General features: G+C 37.6%; 1 protein-coding gene across 2 annotated transcripts in view; it reads right to left on the reverse strand.

Annotated features, from left to right (window-relative positions):
• The window catches only part of Sec22a (SEC22 homolog A, vesicle trafficking protein), a 50741-nt gene that overhangs the window by 15860 nt on the left and 15341 nt on the right, over positions 1 to 19540 (reverse strand). For both annotated transcript variants that reach the window (XM_034515610.2, XM_034515609.1), the window contains exons 3-5: positions 15515 to 15678; positions 14229 to 14423; positions 46 to 161 (exon numbers count right to left, since the gene is read on the reverse strand). In XM_034515610.2, the coding sequence (XP_034371501.1) occupies positions 46 to 161; positions 14229 to 14423; positions 15515 to 15678 (475 nt within the window). The remainder of the gene's footprint in view (positions 1 to 45; positions 162 to 14228; positions 14424 to 15514; positions 15679 to 19540) is intronic.

A 19540-nucleotide genomic window follows, 5' to 3' on the forward strand; every position in this document is an offset into this window, starting at 1 on the left:
AGTGAATAGGGACAGTCACCAGAAACTGCAAAAATAGCACAGTACCTGCAGGAGGCTTTCTATGGCATGAAAGCCTCGAATTAAATTCAGAGCTCCACATAAAAGACTAAGGATAAACGCCACAATCCCTGACAGAGTTGCTGGTTCTAGTCGCTGATGGGCTGAAAAAGAAAAGGAATGGTTAGAAATGAATACCAGAATCTCTTGAGCTTATGTGAACAGAAATTCATTGCTCAATTTAGATGAGTCAAATGTAAATAATTTTAAACAATGTATCTTAGTAATTAAGAAGTAATTAAACAATGTGTGTAGGCAAAGGTTCTCTGTGCAGCACTGGCTGTCCTGAAACTTGATCTGTAGACCAGGCTGGCCTCAACTCAGGGATCTACCTACATCTGTGCAGTAGATTAAAATTGTGTGCCACAATATCAAGCTTAAATCTTTTTTCTAAAATGCAAAATGTTTGGCAACATAAAAAGTCCCATTCTAAAGTCAAATGGAACTAATATTGCTTTTCTACATTTTAGTAGATAACTCTAACTTCTATTTGAGGTAAAAGGGTGCTATAGAGTACTCACATCTGTCAGTAAGTCACTTAGGGAAAAAAAACCTACTGCCCAAATATGTGTACAATTTGCAATGTGGTACAAGTGGCAAAGTGGTACAAAGTGGCAAAAGATGACTTTGCTTGGAGAATAAATACAAAATTCTGTGTTTTAAAAAAAATGTTTAGAAAACACTTTTAAGGATAACCATAGCTTGCTTTTAGTAAAGGCCACTTATCTGGGACTAATGGCTATGAACACCACTGGCTATATGTGAAAGCCCACATTTAGTCACCACCCAAACTTGTCAATAGGATGCAAAGACTGGTCTTTTGAAAAAAAGTGATGAAAACAAACCAAAACCAAAACACACCAGCTGATACTGACCATTTCATCTTCACAAAGGCATTCATTCCTTAACTTTCAGGCTTCAACAAAGTAAAATATTCTGTTATATAATCACGTCCCTTCATAATCAGTTTATAGCTATTAGGCTTTACAATTGTGCCTAAATGAAAACACAACTAAATACATAATCAGTAGACTTCAAAAGACAAGGGACACTGGCAAAGAGAGAACAACAGAACCACATTTTTATTACTTTATTTAAACCACTGAAGTATAAACGCCCAACAATGAAGTTAATGAGGCAGAATGTTAATAAAGGGAAAGCTCAGATCTTCGCAAATTATATTCAGCCGTCATAGCAGAAAAGATTCCCCAAGAGTTAATAAAACGCCCCAAACCCACATCTCCTGGATATTCTTCAGGTTCAGCAGAAACTACTAATCTAGAATAACATTTCATAATTTCTTCTGTGCCCATGTCTGGCCTTTCAATAAATTCCCTTCAGACTCTCATATGAAAATAGAAAACCAATTTACAGTACTGATACCATGGTGTTTCAGCAGTTGAAAAAGTTACAACTAGTCCTGTTTTGTAGCATCTCTCTGTCCTTAATCTTCCCTCATAAAAAGCAAATGGGCTTTAGGAATAAAACCAACTAACAACTGAATAATTATCAAATCATACTTCCATAGAAACAAGGTACCTCACCAAAAACAACAACAACAACAAAAACAAAACCTAAACAATGAAAATTTACCTGGTCAAGTAAGATATGTTCAAAAGAAAATCACTACCATTTTCATGTGTTGATGGCAATATATTTAAGAAATGAACACTATAAATTATTACATTTCTAACACTTGCCTTTTGGCTTTAGAACATGTATTTTATAATAAAAGTATATTATGTATGAATTTATCATTTCAAAATGAACAAAGATATTTTTAAAAGGTAAAAGCAAGTCCTAAACCTGTCTTAATGAAGGCAAGCACTGTGCTCAAAGGTAGGCTGGCACTGTGACAATTTACTGTGGGCAACAATGTCAACAATTTCTAATGTGCTCATTTCCTTGCTTTCTCCTCCTCAGGCCTTCCTGGGACCTGTGGCTTGTTTTCTAAGAAGAGTTTTCAAGCAAATGCAAGAGGTTGCACCACAGAAGGCAATTTCCCAGTTTGATAAGCAAACAAGATATTTAACTACTTGGTAAAGTATTATTCTGTGTGCTATTTGTTACTTCAGTGAGACAGATTCCAGATACATTGTAAACCAAATAAAGTTTGTAGCACATTTCAGTTTGGCACCATGCCAGGCACTAGTAAGTATAGCAGGTACCTACTCTGTAACAAATGAGGCCCATGCAGGAATATCATGAAGTCATGAGGCATCGCCTCAACAGTTTTTTCATTTGCTACTGCCAGGAATTGGGGAAGACAGATGTGGAAGAGTAAGATATATGCAGATAACCAAAGACAACTATATCGGGCCAGAGGGGGTGCTTCCAGAAGGAATATGTGGCTAACAGTACCTACAGATGGGCCAGGAAACATCTGCATGTAAAAATTAAATAGCATCCAATCTATCGTCCAAGAGATGTTTGTTGATGCTATAAGGCGGTTTCAGGAGGTGAAGTTCAGTACTGTAAGAAGTGAAGTACCTGGAAATGCTGAGGCAGGAGCCCAGGTGTGTTTGCAGTTAAAAGAGACATATAGAAGGTTTACATAGAATAATATCGAGAGAGTCATTCTCGTCACACAACGTATATAGGGAAAGAAAGACCTGAACATAAGTATAGTGAGACGGGTCAGGGAAGCTGAAACATGAGAGAGAGAGAGAGAAAGAGAGAGAGAGAGAGAGAGAGAGAGAGAGAGAGAGAGAGAGAGAGAGAGAGAGAGAAAACAGAGCAGCCATCACTAGTCCACAAAGACAGTGGACTAAACCCCAGCACCTCTGCCCTGCATCAGACAGAGTGCACAAGGTGCAATCTGGAGGAAGCCCAACACCTGGAGGAACAGGCTCATGAGATAAGGACACTTCAGGACAGCTCCCTTTAAGTAACATACTTATTCCCTAAAGTACAACATATGATACTAACTTTATGACACTCCTTCCTAATAAGGATCACAGTCTCTTTTCTTTCCTTTTCTTCCCCTGCTCCCAGTCCTTTGAGACAGAAACTCACCATGTGGTTCAAGCTAGCCTCAAACCTATGATTCCTCTGACTCAGGCTCCTGATAGCTAGAATGGCGGGCACTGGCTATCTACAATTCCTGGTCAGCCTTGTATATTTTTTTATTAGATAATATTCTTATTCCCATCTTGAACATGTTTGCTATTTTTATAAAATGCCTCCACAATACTTAGCATAATAATTCACAGAAAAGATTTGGCCAAAATAGAATATTTTCTGCCAACTGATAAGTTGTCTACAAAACTTACAAAACAAAAAAGATTACAGAGATGTCAGAAACTGAAGGAATCTTATGACTTTTTAAAACAAAAAAATAGAAGCAGAATATAAATTTTAAAAGGCCAGTACTATTAAATAATGATATGGGTTTGGAGTAGTGGTCTGCTGTTAGCTCAAAGACCCTTGAGCTGCCTCTCTCCTAGAAACCAGGCCATGCATGGCCCCAAGAACAGAGAGTTGAGAAGAAAGCAAGCTATGTTAGGGCCTTGAAGCCCTTTCCTTCCAGTTGTGAAGTAAGTTTAGGGTTCTATCTAGTGCCTGTCTCCAATAACACTTGCCACTAGACCCCGCTAGATCATGTGGTCTGAAGCTTACCTACTCTCCTGAAAACCTCTGAGAGTCAGAAACTTGTTCTTAGGACAGAAGAGTGTATTTCTCCCTTCAGGACTCTGGTCATGTTATCCATAGCAGTCATCTCTCCTAAGGAAGCTCCTCTCAGGATTGAAAGGAAAATCAGTCTGCCCTCCCTGAGCCCACTTCAAGGTTGCAACCTGGCTGCCCATGGTTGTGAGGGTCTCCTAATAAAGCTCATTCTGTAGGGACATTTTGTGTCAGTTCCTTTCTAAGTTTAACAATTATTTGTGGAACTGTAAGATTAGGTATAAATACTTCAAAAACTATCAGTTTCTTAAAGACATAAGCATGCAATTAATCCTCTGATCCAGAAACACTGCTCCCAGTATTTATAAATGTGTATCTGAAAATTCCCATAATAAAACATTTTAAAAGACAAAGAAAAGGCAGGATTTACTACTTCATTTAACAAGACTCACTCTATCATGGACATATTTCAATAAAAAGTATGCCAAGATAACAATATTCATGCTGGACCATAGGAAGAAAGGATCAAAGGTTTCAAAGAAAGTCAAGAACTGTTTTTAAAGTGATTTTAAAGTACTGTAACAAAGTAGGGGGAGCTTCAAAACCATATAATTTTAGAGTTCTCTTTCCCACACAAAACAAACAAACAAACACCAACTGTATTTTATCTTGAGGACTACAGAAAATATTATGTAGGCTTAGTCTGAATTAAAATAAATTTTAAGGTTAATTTTAAAGTAAGCTCTAGTCTTAAGTTACTCTTTATTAAAACAATTCCAGCTTGTTCTCACTTTCCTCTAGTGTCTTTAATGATTCATCATGCCAAGGTGGTCTAAAGTTCAGAGAGAACTTCTAGAAGTCAGTAGTACACAGAATTTCTACCAGTCTACCTTTTGGCAGGTCAAGCTGGAAGCCCACCTCAAATTAAGATTATTACCCTAAATCCTCAGTATATATTAAAGGGCAGATATCCTAAGCTACAGCCACTGCTGGACCCATAGCGTTCGAACTCTCAGAGGAGAACAGGCCAATGGAGACCTGGAAGTCATGGAGCTTCTCCATCCAAACAATAGCTGTCTTGAAGAATAACATATTTTTTAAGTTCCGCTTGCAAGTGCTTTTCACTTTGTAGCTGAGGATGACACTGAAATTCTGACCACTCCTACCTCTACTTCTGGTTTATTTGGTGCTGGGACTGAACCCAGGGCTCAAGCTCAGGAGTTAAACTAAGTTAAATAAGTTATCAACTAAGTTAAGCCTAACCCTCAAAGTGCTTTTCTGGGTATGATCTCTTGATCAATTCATTATCTTATATATCTACTAGACAGTAATTTGGTAAGCTTTTTTTCCCTCTGCTCTTATAAATGGAAAAAATATTTTGCTTCTACCTAGCAGTACATTAACCAGGTTGTCACTGGTTTAGTTTACATCAGGGGTTGGTTAAACTATGACCCCTAAGCCAAATTCAGAGCACTCATCCTTTTAGTAGTATCTATGGCTACACTGTGCTTATGCATTATACCAGCAGAGATACATCAGAGCCTATGTTAGCCTTTAGAAATCTAAAATATGTAACATATAGCCTTTTATAGAAAAAGTTTCCTGGCCCTTGGCTTACAGAGATCTAGTGTTTTAATCCCCATAGAACATTATTTTGGTATACATTATTAATCTCATGGCGATAGTACTTGGAAAACAGAGAGTAGTATATGCCTTAGTTTAGATGCCTTAAGACACAGGTATGCTAGACACTAAAAAACAACTACAATTATAGGAGAGCATCACCTTGGTCAGTTACTGGTGGTCACCAGTTTAGAATATGTTGGTAGTAAGAATCAAGTTCATGGGCTGGTGAGATGGCTCAGTGGTTAAGAGCACTGACTGCTCTTCCAGAGGTCATGAGTTCAAATCCCAGCAACCACATGGTGGCTCACAACCATCCATAATGAGATCTGATGCCCTCATGGGTGTCTGAAGACAGCTACAGTGTACTTACATAAAATAAATAAATTCTTTAAAAAAAAAAAAAAAGAATCAAGTTCATGCACCAGGCAACTGATACCACTAAGAAAAGATACACTACTGATTAGTATGCTTTTTTTTTTTAACATTTCAAAGTCATTAGTACATTTCTGCACATTTATTTAATCAGTTTACTGAATGCCAGCAGTTGAGGGCCCAGAGAAACAGAGGATGGCTCTAGTCCACTACGTGACACTCACAGGTTCAACACAGTGCTGTGCAAAATACCTCTGGAAGGCAGGAGTGATGCTCCGAAACCCAGACAGATACCAAGAAAAGACCCTGGGTATGAAGCAATGGTATGGTCTTTTGGCAAGAACTATTTCCACTTTGAAAACTGGTTTTAGCTTGTTAGTCATGGTAGAACTTAACTTCACCCCACAATGAAATATAGTTATATACTATAAAGGCAAAAATAATCACAAAAACAAATGAAAGAGATATGGATAATAAGCCAGCAAAAAACCCAGAAAATTAATTTCAAAGATGAAGGTAGCTAGAGACAAAGGTAATCAAAACAGGACATGACAAAAGGAAACCACAAAGACGCCTCAGCAATTAGTGCTAGCTGAGGCTCCTCCAGCATCCACACAGAGCAGCTCACTAACTGCCTGCAACTCCAGTTCCTAGGAATCTGACACCCTCTTCTGAACTCTGTAAGTACCACACACGTGAACATATATTAAGTGACACATAAAAAGAAAATAGCCAAAAATGATAGATTAACACCCAATTGATTCCAATAATGACATTAATTGTAAATGAACTAAATATCTAATTTTTTAAAAGCCAAGATTATAAATTGGATTTTTCTTCAATTAGCTTGCTGTAAGAAAATAAGAATAGAGACTTAACTTAGTCACTCTAAGAGCACGCAACATGTCTCTACATATTCCATTCAGATCTGTACTCACAAAAAAAACCAAAAAACCAAAACAAACAAACAAACAAAAAAGAAAGCTTGGGGGTGGTGGGGGGGGGTGCTACCTAGGCATAAGAGCTAATGGGTAGTATTAAACAAGATCTATTAAGACAAAACCTAACAACTCTCCTGCCCACAACTATATGTAACATGCTAGTTTCACATCTCGAAGCCACCCACCCTCACCTGCACTGACACTAAGAGAAACAGGGAAAAGACATTTACCATCCTAAAAGCAAGAAAGTTCCACACATGTGAACAGTTGACCTCTTAAGGACAATTACACATATTACTAAAAACATGAGGAACCACTGCAGAGCATTATTTAAAGAAAATAAATATGTTGCAGCCACAAGCAATAATATTCAGCCAGTGTGCTCTGACATAGCCTAAGATAAGACTGAGCTTGTAAGTTAATACAACCATTAGAAGAATGTCTAAGACCATGCAGACACACAAAAACATACGACAACTTCTGGTTAAGTGATGACTGAAAACAGTCCACCAGGCTGGCTTGTTAATCTATAAGACCGGGTTTAAGGTATTTCTTCACTGTGACTTTTATAAGCCCAACTCCTGGTTACTCCAGTGGTCTTCAGGACGATCTCATCCAGGTAGACCAGAAGGTAATTGAGAAAAAAAAAGGTTGACTGTATAGCATTTCCTGATGTGCTTCTTAAATTTATCAAATATGTCAAAGTGCTGCCTTAGGTAGGAAAAATAAAGCAAAAAAAAAAAGGCAAATGAACAAATGAACATGTCACCACTCACTGTAGAAAGTGACGGCTGCACCATGGTGACTGATATCCTGCTGGGCACAGACAGCATCAAATACAAGCATGAAGAGATTCTGATGCTCTTCACTAGACCTTTAGGGTCCCCAATAGAAGGGCATGAAAACACTATTTAAACATAAGGACACAAAGAGAAAGATAACAGATCTAATACTAGTATTAAATTTTTTTTTTTTTTTTTTGGAAACAGGGTTTCTCTGTGTAGTCCTGGCTGTCCTGGAACTCACTCTGCAGACCAGGCTGAGAAATTCAACTGCCTCTGCCTCCCAAGTGCTGGGATTAAAGGCATGTGCCACCACTGCTCAGCTTACTAATATTAATTTTAATGTAATCTTTATATTATAAAAAGATTTAAAAGCTTAATATATTCCTAGGTACAAAGAACTCCAAAATGATGAAAGAACCAACATCAAGAGAACAAATCATACACTTTAAAACACTATTCCAGGGGGGCTTGGTGGGTAAGGGAATTTGCTGCTCTTGCAGAGGATGGAGGCTCACAACTTCCATGACTCCAGTTCTAGGGAATCCAACACTCCTCTCTGTAGGCAACAAATATACATGTGACAAACAGACATTCGTGCAGGCAAAACACTCATCCACATAAAATGATTAAATCTGAAAAATACATAATATCAAAACTGATCACTCTAAAATGAGAAAGATATAAATTCAGAAGTGCAGAAATTGCAATAGCCATTCCTCAAAGAATGGTTGAAGCAGACAGCAAATCAGAAAAGACACAACAGATTTCAACAATCTCAGGCATCATGATCTAAGTGACTCTTACGGAGTTTTAAAGAGCCACACAACCAACAGCAGGAAACAGAACACTCGTTAAAATAAGCAGAAAAGAATGACTAAGACAGGCTCTTTTCTTGGAAATATATCAAGTCCACATAAATTTAAAAATACTCAAGTCAAATAAAATTTGTCCTTTGAACACAATGGAATAGACAATAGAATCAACAGACACTTGAAAATGCCTAAATAAAACAACATAATCTTTTCTAGATAACTCAAGAATCAAAAGAGAAATCAAAAGGAAATTTTAAAAGTATTTTAAGCAGATTGAAAATTAAAATGTAGCATGCTAAAATCTATAGGATGAAGCTAAACTGCTACCAAGAATGAGATATAGAATAGCAAGTGCTCATTTTAGAAAAGAAGACCTCAAATAAACTGCTCCAAGTCTCAGAAAACAAGAGCATACAAACCCAAGGTAAGCAGAAAATGGGAAGCAATAAGCAGAACATGCTAATAAAATAGAAAATAAAACATCAATAAAAGGAAAATTTTTTTAAGAAATCAATAAAAGTGGTCAATTTTTATATATTAGGAGAAAAGAGCAAAAGAAAAAAATTACCAATATCAGAAATGGGAAAGGCATAATTGTAATTCTATGAAAAATAAAGGTGTAAAGAAATATGTATTGTACATCAAAAATCCATAACCTGAAAAAAATGAACAGATTCCATTAAAATAAAAGCTGCAAAGGCTCACTGAGAAGACACAGCACAGCTGAGCAGCCCTGGCCCTAGGAAAGAACAGATTTAAATCTTCCTCAGACAAAAGTATTGGAGGATTTGTTGCTATGTCCTACAAAACATTTTCCAAAAACGTAGACGAGGTGGGAAAACCCTCCAGTGTATTCTCTCACATCAGCTGTGCACAGATAGTAAAACCAAACATGGACATTATAAAAAAAGGAAAACTAGAAATCAATCTTTCAGTAAGACACTCTAAATTATCAGCAAAACTTTAGCAAACTGGACCTGATAGCATATAAAAAGCATGGCATGTAAAGTTTATCATAGAATTGAAAGATTTAACACCAAAAAGCAATCAGTGTAATTTGCCAGAAAACAAATTTGAAATATTGTATGACCAATGCAGTCAAAGCATCTGACACAGTCTCAGATGGTCTGTCTCCTCAGATTCTATAAAGAGTCTGTATCTCAAGCTGTGGTGCTGTCCTTTAAATTAAGTCTGCTTGAACACTTTGTATACTAAACAAATATATTTTGATATAATTTAAATGAAAGTCATGTGTACAGGTGCTTTGCCTGCATGTTTGCCTGTGTGTCATTTACATGCCTGGTGCCCAAGGATCGGATCCACTGGATACCAGAGTTCCAGATGGTTGTGAGCCACCATGTGGTTGTGGGGATCCAATCCAGGCCTTCTGAAGTGCAACCAGTGTCTTAATGTTGAACATCTCTCCAATCCCATTCTGACTAGTTTTGTACTAATAAAATAAAATAGAAAAAAATAAAATAGTATATTCAATGCTTTCTTCTTATTGAATTACAAGTTACTTAAATATTAATCTCATACACATATATGATTTGTAAATATTTCCTCTCATTATGTGGCTTGTCTTTTTACTCTGTCTTCATGGAAGAGTAAGTTTTAAATTCTGATGAATTCCATCTTGTATATTTTGTGTTTTCACAGTGTGGTTTTTAAAATCAAATCTGATAAACCTAATAGAAGATCAAGAAGAATCACACCTGTGTTTTCAACTAAGAATTTATAGCTGGTAAAAGGAGGGCTTTACCCTGAGTTAAGTGTGTGCTTATGGCTATGCAGCAGTCTAACTTCTTTCTTTTACACATGGGACCTCGCTGTCCCAACACTGTATCATCTTCTCCCGATATCCTAGAATCACTGTCAAGAATGAACTGGCCACACTGAGAGAGTTTACTTATATCCCCTCAATTCTGTGATCCTGATCTACAGGTCTAGCCTTTCAGCAGAACCAGCCCTTACTGATCACTATAACTTAGCAGTATGTTTAGAGGCTTGAGTCTTTCAGCTTTTCCAAGATTTTTTACTTTGCATATATATATGTATGTGTATATATATATACATATATACAAATATATATGTATATGCATACACATATATGTATATATATGCATATGTACTTCTTGTATTTCTATACAAATTTTAGAATCAATTTGTCAATGTTTACTTTTTAAAAGCCCAGCTGACAGTATGTCGAGTCTCTGTCTGTTTGGGAGTACAGCCATCTTAACGAGATTGTCTGCCAATTTATAAATGTGGATCTGTTTTCCATTAATTTTTGTCTTCCTTAACTTTTTTCAAAAATTATTTTGTTAGTTTTCAATATATGGAATTTCCATTTCATTTTCAGACTGCTTACTGCCAGTGTACAGCACAGAATTCTTAGATACTGACACTGCTATGCAGCTGATCTGAATCCATGCACTTGTGCTAATACTTTTCTAGAAGTATCCTTAAGATTTTCTACAGAAAAAGCAACATACAAATGGAATGATCTATTCTTTCCTTAGAAATTCTAATATCACTTTATATTTCATCCTTGTTCATTTGTTTAGTGACTGACTTGATTTAAGTAGAATATTTCCCCTTCTCTCATATTTGTATAATCAAATCATATATGAACTATCATGTTCAGTGAACATTTAAAGAATACTAGCAAACTAAATTAAAGCATGTACAGGGATAGAGAATGTCTTACGGTTTCCATTGCTATGAAGACACACCATGACCAAAGTAACTTTTATAAAGGACAACATGTAATTGGGGCTGGCTTACAGGGTCAGAGGTTTGGTCCATTATCATCAAGGCAAGAGCATGGCAGCATCCAGACAGGCATGGTGCAGGAGGAGTTGAGAGTTCTACATCTTCATCTAAAGATCACTAAGAAGAAGACTGACTTCTAGGCAACTAGAAGGGTCTCAAAGCCCACCCCAAAGTGACAGACTTCCTCCAACAAGGCCATACCTACTAACAGTGCCATTCCTAGGCCAAACATAGTCAAACCACCACATTCCACTCCCTGGCATCTACAGGCTTGTTCAAACACATGCGTCTATAGAGGCCATACCTAGCCATAGCATAATACAACTTCAAAAGTCTATAAACAGTCTGAACAATGTTAAAAGTCCAAAGTCTCTTGTGAGATTCATCCAATCATTTAAATATGATCCCTTATAAAATCAAAATAAAAAAGCAGATCACATACCTCCAACATCTCATCATATACATTACCATTCCAAAACATCATAATGAGGAAATACTGGTCCAAAGCAAGACCAAAAACCAGCTGGGCAAACTCCAAACTCAGCATCTCCATGTCTGATGTCAAAGCTCTCTTCAGATTTCCAATTCCTTTCATCTTTGTTGACTGCAACACAATTCTTTCTCTTTGGCTGGTTCCACTCCCTATTAACAGCTTTCCTTAGCAGGTATCCCAGGGCTCTGGCATCTCTAACATCTTGGGGTACCCAAAGCACTTTCACAGCTTATTTTTCCAATGTCTGGGATCCACACATTATCTTCTGAGCTCCCCAAAGGGGATTGGGTCACTTCTCCAGCTCTGCCCTCTGTAGCACTTTAGGCTCTGGTTGACTCCACTTCACTGCTGCTGCTGTTCTTAGTGATCATCCATCCCATGATACTGATATACTCAACTCACTGGCATCTTCTGCTGTGGCTTCAATAGGCTCCCTTCCTGGTGTCAAGCCTCAACTTCTTTGCATGACCCCTTCAGTCTTAGGCTTCAATTTCAACTGAGGCTGCACCTTCACCAATGGCCTTCCATGACCTCTCACAGTGTCAAGCCTCAGCTGCTCTCCATGACCCCTTCATGTTGTCAAAACCAGTACCACCTGGGTGATTCTTATACATTACCAAGTTCAGCTGAAGCACAAGATACAACCTTGGCTGTCTCTGGAACACAGCTTTTTTGTGCTCTCAGAAAACACTTCCCAGAAGATTTCACCTCAGTGATGCTGGTCTCTTCTTATTCACCAATAATTTCTTAGCTCCAGCTAACCAGCCAGCATCAATTGTCCCAATAGTCCCTTCTATTCTTGCCTCTAAAGCCAGAGCCACATGGTTGAAGCTGTCCAGTTCTGCTGCTTGCTGGAACTGGAATATGGTCCCCCTTTTCTGTTACATTATCACCAGCTTTCTGTTTTCCAAGTCCTTCACTGCCTAATCTTGGCTGTCCTGGAACCTGCTCTGTAGATTGACCTTGAACCTGCATGGCTCTGTCTCCTGAGTGCTAGGATTAAAGCACTGTACCACCATGCCTGGACCAAAGCTTTTTCATGGTCACTATTCCTCAAGAACCAGATCAAAAATCCTGTGTCTTCCAGCCTCAAGATCTAGATCACAATCGTGCCCTCCATTTCTGGGTTGTAGTTCATTCCAGATTAAAAGTCCAAATGAAAACAATAACCAGGTAATAATAACGTTGAAACATAACTATTCCTTGTTCAGGTGCAAAAGCATAAACAGTAGGCTTAGCTGAGTGAAATCTTGCCCCAAGTCATTGCTCCTTTAATCTGTTTATCTCCTTGAACACAGGAATCAACTCCATTCTACCTCCTGGTACCCTTTTATTCTTTGAACTATACATTTTATATTTTTCCTTTTTTCAACTTGCTCATTTTCATCAAAATGCTTTTCAAAGAGTGAACTTTAGTAAGCACACAACAGAATTTATAGAGTGTTTTGAAACTTCCTTTGTCAAAGCAATTTATTGGAAATCTCTTTATCTTAGCCTCAGGTAGACGATTCAGACAATGGTAAAAAGCAACCACATTCCTCACCAAAATATCATGACAACAGTCTCTCTAGGCCACATACTAAAATTCTCCACTGAAACATCTTGGGCCAGGTCCACACAGTTCAAATTATCCTCAGCACCAATATCTTCTGTCCCTACTAGGATAGTCCATTAAGCCTCATTCCTTCCCCAAATCCCAAAATCCACATTTCTCTAAAAAAAAAAAAAAAAAAAAAAAAAAAAAAAAAAAAAAATGGCAGGGTCTATCATGGCAATACCCCAGTCCCTGGTACCGACTTCTCTCTTAGGGTTTCCATTGCTATGAAGAGACACCATGACCACAGCAACTCTTATAAAGGACAACATTTAATTGGGTTAAATTACAGGTTCAGAGGTACAGTCCATTATCATCATGTTGGGAAGCATGGCAGCATTCAGGCAGACACGGTGCCAGAGGAGTTGAGGGTTCTACATCTTGATCTGAAGGCAGCTAGAAGACTGACTTCCAGGCAACTAAGAGAAGGGTCTCAAAGCCCACCCCCAAAATGACACACTTTCTCCAACAAGGCCACACTTCCTAATAGTGCCACTCTCTGGGCCAAGCATATTCAAACTGCCACAGGGGAAGACATCAAAATTGCAAAAAAGTCTTAAACTGAAGATGAAAAAATTATGCTAGAAGCATAGAAAGGACATAACTGCTATTGTTTCAGCTAAGGAGGTGACAGAACCTAAGACACACCAGCAGGCATTATATGGAAGGAGACATTACCTTAAGCCACAGGGAAATTTTAAGAAGTAGTCCAGTGAGGTTTCCATTTTAAGGAAAAGTTTCATCCTGTCCCAACTGCTAAACCTCCCTCATGTACTTTCTTTGGGAGGGGAGACTGAGTAGATAAGCACCACACCTTTACAGTTACATCTAAGAAAAAGACACCTATACTGAACATAGCCATTCGATAAGATGGAAAGTACTTCTCAGGCCCACATTCCTAAAAATTTTTACAAAGAAATTGAATGTTTTCTTAGCAAAGAAATCTTCTGAGATTGTCATTTGAAAGTACTTTCCAGAAGTCATGTCTTCAGTAGCCTACTTTATAACAACTAGGAAAAATGGGTTGCTTTGAACTTCCATATTCTCTCCTGTAGTTGATTTAAAACACTAGTGTAAAGAAATTCACTTTCAAGTGTTCCTCTGTTATCTTTTAAATTTTTAATAAAATAATTGAGATCCAGAACTCACCAGAAGAAATCTTACCAGCACCTTTACAGTCAACAGAAAATGCGGATGTGACTCCATTGGCTGATCCCAGTTCACACATTGGGATTTGATAAGGGGGCCTCAGCTTGATTTCCATCTGCATGTCAGACAGATTTATTTTTGTTGAAAGAGACCTGGGATTATTATATCGCTGCTTGGTCCTCTGAATGAAGTTATCTATGTAAAATAAAAATAAATTTCCTTGCAGTCATTGTTAATTAAATCATTTGAGAGTATGATATTTATGGACATAAATTTCATAAAGTTAAATTTGTTATTCAAAACTATTCAGTTTGTCATGGGATTTCCAATATTACTTCTGTTTAACAGGCTGCTCTATCATGGAGTCATCAGTTCTACACTCTAAATAGTAAACCCTAGGGTTAAGTTACCAGAACTAGAGTCTACCTACCTAAGTAGATTTCAAGGAATTACAAAAAAAAAAAAAAAAAAAAAAAAGGAAGAAAACAGCTTTGTCAACCATTGTCTTAATTTTTATATCCTTATCTCACAAAAGATTCAATCTGTTATCAGCTGTAATTACATACAAATTACAGTACAAGCAATGTGGTTTTATAAATGTTTTCTTATTTCTTACACCATTATATAGTATGTTCTGAAAAATAAGTTTAAAAGAATCAATAAAAGAGATTTCCTAAATATCTTCTAAGCAGAGTTTATTTTTACTATTTCCCCACTTTCTATATAAAGAAATCCACAACTTTGACCAGACTTTTCTGGTTGAGCAAACTACTGCCCATAGGTCAAATCTAAACTGTTATTTTTATAAATAAAGTTTTATTAGGCAATAACTATGCTGATTCATTTATATATTGCCTGTGGCAGTTTCCAAGCTGCAATATCAGAGCTGAGTAGTCGTGGCAGAGACTAGAAGGCCTTTAAAATCTGAAATATGTACTCTCTCATCTTTTCTAGCAAGCATTTGGCAACCCCTGTTCTACATTAAACAGACTATAAAAGAGTAGCACATAAACACAAAATGGAGTAAATTTCTCATTGAGAATGTGTCCTCTGGGATTCATTCTTTGGACTAATAATCACAATCGCCTTCGCAATGCAAACACATTTTTGTCCTAATAGATAACTAAATTAAGAACTATAGTATAGATCTTTTGCCAATTATTCTATCAAAATCAAAGTTGCAGAAGTTTCTCCCTACTCTCCAATATTAGACGAAAATTTGACTGGAGACAGGGTAATAAAAAAAGTACAAAGAATAAAACAAACAAACAGAACCAGGCCCTTACCAAATTCAATGAAACAGTATGGTCTGACAGCAGTATTGGTCTTCATCATGTTATAAGTAGTAATGAACTCCTTCTGAAGCTCATCCAGGAAAGAGAAGGCGAGAACATTTGGATAATTTTCACTGCACAACATCATGTAGCTCACTCCCAGAGAGCTAATAAAACTACAGTGTAAAAAACATTGGTTTTAAAATTTCAAATTATATCAAGGTAATTCATTGTTTCACAAGACTGATTCTATACACTATAAACTGCTGCTACAGTAGCAATGAAGATATTAACATTTATTATATATTCCAGCAACAACTTTAAAGGAACCAACACATAATCCATCCAAAGCTGTGGATTTGTATGTTTCTAGAACTCATTATGGAGCAGAAAGCAAGGGGAAAAGCACACACATACACAAACATCCAAGCAGCTTAAAGGCCAACCCTCCACAAAAGCAGGTAGAAACACAAATTAGCTGTTTAATGAGTCACTTATCTTTTTTTTTTTTAAGATTTATTTACTTTTATGTATATGAATACACTGTAGCTGTCTTCAGACACACCAGAAGAGGGCATCAGATCTCATTATGGATGGTTGTGAGCCACCATGTGGTTGCTGGGAATTGAACTCAGGACCTCTGGAAGAGCAGTCAGTGCTCTTAACCACTGAGCCATCTCTCCAGCCCCTAACTATCCTTTTATTGTACTGATCACATAGATGATATAGACCAGGAATAGGAAATCAATACAATATCCAGGCTATGGCTCCAACTTGTGTGCTATATACTACTAATCACAGCATCTGTATTGCCAGCCTGATCCATAGCAGTGCCCTTTTTTTTTCTAATAATGTAGACAAAGAATTTAGTCTCTCTCTCTCTCTCTCTCTCTCTCTCTCTCTCTCTCTCTCTCTCTCTCTCTCTCTGTGTGTGTGTGTGTGTGTGTGTGTGTTGGTGCACATCCCTGTGCATGCTCAGAGGCTAGAAGGTGTCAAACTCCTCTTCTACCACTTCCCATGTATTCCTCTGAGACAGAGTCACTGGAAGTCAGCAAGCCGGAGCGACCCTCCTGTCTCCACCCTTCTTGGAGCTGGGATTACAGGCATGTGTGGGACAGCTGGCTTGTTACATGGTTGCTAGAATTCAAACACTAGTCATCATGGTTGTGTGGCAACAAGCACTCTTAACTGGTAAGCCATCTCTCCAGCACCCAGACCTTCTTTTTATTTAACTTTTGTAGTATGTCCACATGATTCAATTTTTTAAAAAAGAAAAAGAGTAGACTCTGTACTGATCTTCTCTTATTGCCTCCTCTGTCCATAGATACTGGATTTTCCTCCCCTTGGGCAAGCCATGTTACTAAGTCTCTCTGTATCGTTTATAGTGTAGTTCATACTTGTAGTAAAACTGAACTCAACTTATTACAGGAACCTGAAACTCCGTTTTAAATTCTAAAATTCCACTTGGAAAATAGTCATTTTTGTAAAATTTCTAAGGCATAAGACATAAAATTAATGTTAGAACATTTTGTGAAGAAGAGAGGAGGAAGAACAAGAAGAAACTGGAATATTCATTGTTTTATAAAACATTTCTGTTTTCTACACTTATATACATACATACATTCACAAAAGCAACTGTATGTCTTTTCAAGAATTATTAATTAAAAAACTCTAGCTATATAGCATATGGAATTCTTCTAAAACTTAGTATTTTAATCAAAGGTCAATATTTTGTTGTTTTTGTCCCTTTCGTGGGGCTAGGGTGGGGGGTGGGCACTGACAGGATTGCTAGCTACATAGACCAAACTAGTCTTGAACTGGTCTTGAATTTATTAGCTCAGGATAGCCTCAGACTTCTGATTTTCCTGTCTCAGATTCCCAAGTGCTGAGACTGCAATTAGGTGCCACAAAGAACAGTCTAAAATGTATTTTCTCAAGTGATTTCTTGTCTCGAAATACTTCATCATTATCAAAATTCTTTGCCTTGTCATTAGCATTTGGATAAACTCCACAATAGTTTGAATAACTTGGACACAACGAATACTGGCTTCCATCCATTCAGAACTCCCAACTAGTAAACACAAGTTATCTCATTATCATCTAATAATCTGACTGAAAAATTTTTGGACCACATTTTTAGTATTACGTCAGTTTTGCTGTACTTTTCTTCATGAATAGTTCAACAAGCCACAGACGCCTACTGCATAGTTTATGGCAAATCTTGTTTGTGCTAAATTTAACTGGAAATTTTGAGTGAGAAATACAAAAAACCCTATTTTTGTTTTTAAACATTATATGCTGGCATTTTCAGGACGTCATCTATTTGTATGACACTTGCTGAAATGGCTATAAAGCATTCTACAGTTGACTTTCATAGTAAATTTAGCCTAATAATTCTTTCTCTGAAATGAAAAACAGCTTCCTAACAGTACAAGCCAGCTCTGTTAATCTACATTTATAATAAGAATAATAATTGCTTTTTCAATTGCTGTAGGGCCAGACAGAGATTCTTACCATCTCGTTGAAGACTACTTAAGAAACAGTCTAACATCACTACAAAGTACTGTTTGCACCCATCAGTCTCACTTAGTTCATGGTCTATATACAGACACTATGCTTTAAGGAGGAAGGAGAGAGGAGGAGGAAGTTAAGAGTAGCAATGGAAACAACAGTAAGTACATTTACTGACCGCTCAGTGGAGCTGGGACCTCTGCTCAATATTCTGCATAATTTTTTTAATTTACCCTCACAACAGAAGGTTCCTACTAGATCCATTCTGCAAATGAAGAGCCTCAGAGAGGTCAAGTAGCTAACCCAAGGCCACATGATTAAGAAGCAGAGATGGTGTGGCTGCAGGGATAGCTCAACTGGTAGAGTACTTGTCTAGCGTATGTTAAGCCCTGCCTTTGAACCCCAGCAAAACAAACCAGGACTGGGATAAACATCTCACTCAAGTCTATAATCTATCTACAACACATCAACTTTCATCATACCAGTTTTTTTCACTTGTTCTCAGTCACCGATCAGTCTGTGGGATTTGTTTTGTTTTTCCCACCTACATAAAGAGCAATGAGACTTAGGGACTTGAGAACTTGTGGGCATGTGGGCATGCCCACACTCGCGTGCGTGCGTGCGTGCGTGCATGCGTGCGTGTGTATCCTCATGCCTGGAAACCTTTCCAATTTGTCCACTTTATCTTCTGCAACTCTCTTCTTCCCTCTTTGCATTCCAGCCACAGAGGCTTGTTTCAGAGCTTCAAGGATGCCAACCTACTCCCAGCCTAGTCAATCCCATCCCAAGAAGATTCCAGAACACTATCTTCTCCACTGCCCCTGTACTCTAAATCTGAAGTGGCTAAAGTCTCCTCTCCCACCTATTCTTAAAGGCCTTTGCAGAATGCATGATCTAAAACAGTGGTTCTCAACCTACAGGTCTCCACTCCTTTGGGGGTTGCATATCAGATACCCTGCATATCAGATATTTACACTGCAATTCAAAACAGTAGCAAAAATACAGTTATAAAGTATCAAATAATCTTATGTTTGGGGATCACCCATGAGGACCCAACATGAAGAACTGTATTGAAGGGTCACAGAACTGCGAAGGTTGACAACCACTGATCTAACGTGAACCCACCCTCATGGTCATAGCCTAGTAGCTGTTATCAATCATCAACTAGCTCAAGCTCTAAGTATACATTTATATATCTGCATTCTGCAGCGTCCCTCTCACTAATAGCTGTACTCTAGGACAGCAGTGATGGTTTCTAGATTGCTCACCACTGTATTCTTAGCTCCTGAAATATTGGGTCTAGTACATAATAAGTACTCAACAAATTAACAAATAAAGTAGAGCCAAATAGCCATCATTCACTTGTTTACAGCCTAATAGTATCTATACAAAGCAAAGTCTCAGTCAATCACTAGCTAAACACAGAAAACATCTACTCTTCCGGTCACTCTTCTATTTCAGGTCAATTTATCTTCAACATATCCAAAACTGGGCGTGTTCTCAGAGGCTCTCAGTGGTAGCACCGAA

Source organism: Arvicanthis niloticus, chromosome 12, assembly GCF_011762505.2.
Source record: "Arvicanthis niloticus isolate mArvNil1 chromosome 12, mArvNil1.pat.X, whole genome shotgun sequence".
NCBI classification, from domain to species: Eukaryota; Metazoa; Chordata; class Mammalia; order Rodentia; family Muridae; genus Arvicanthis; species Arvicanthis niloticus.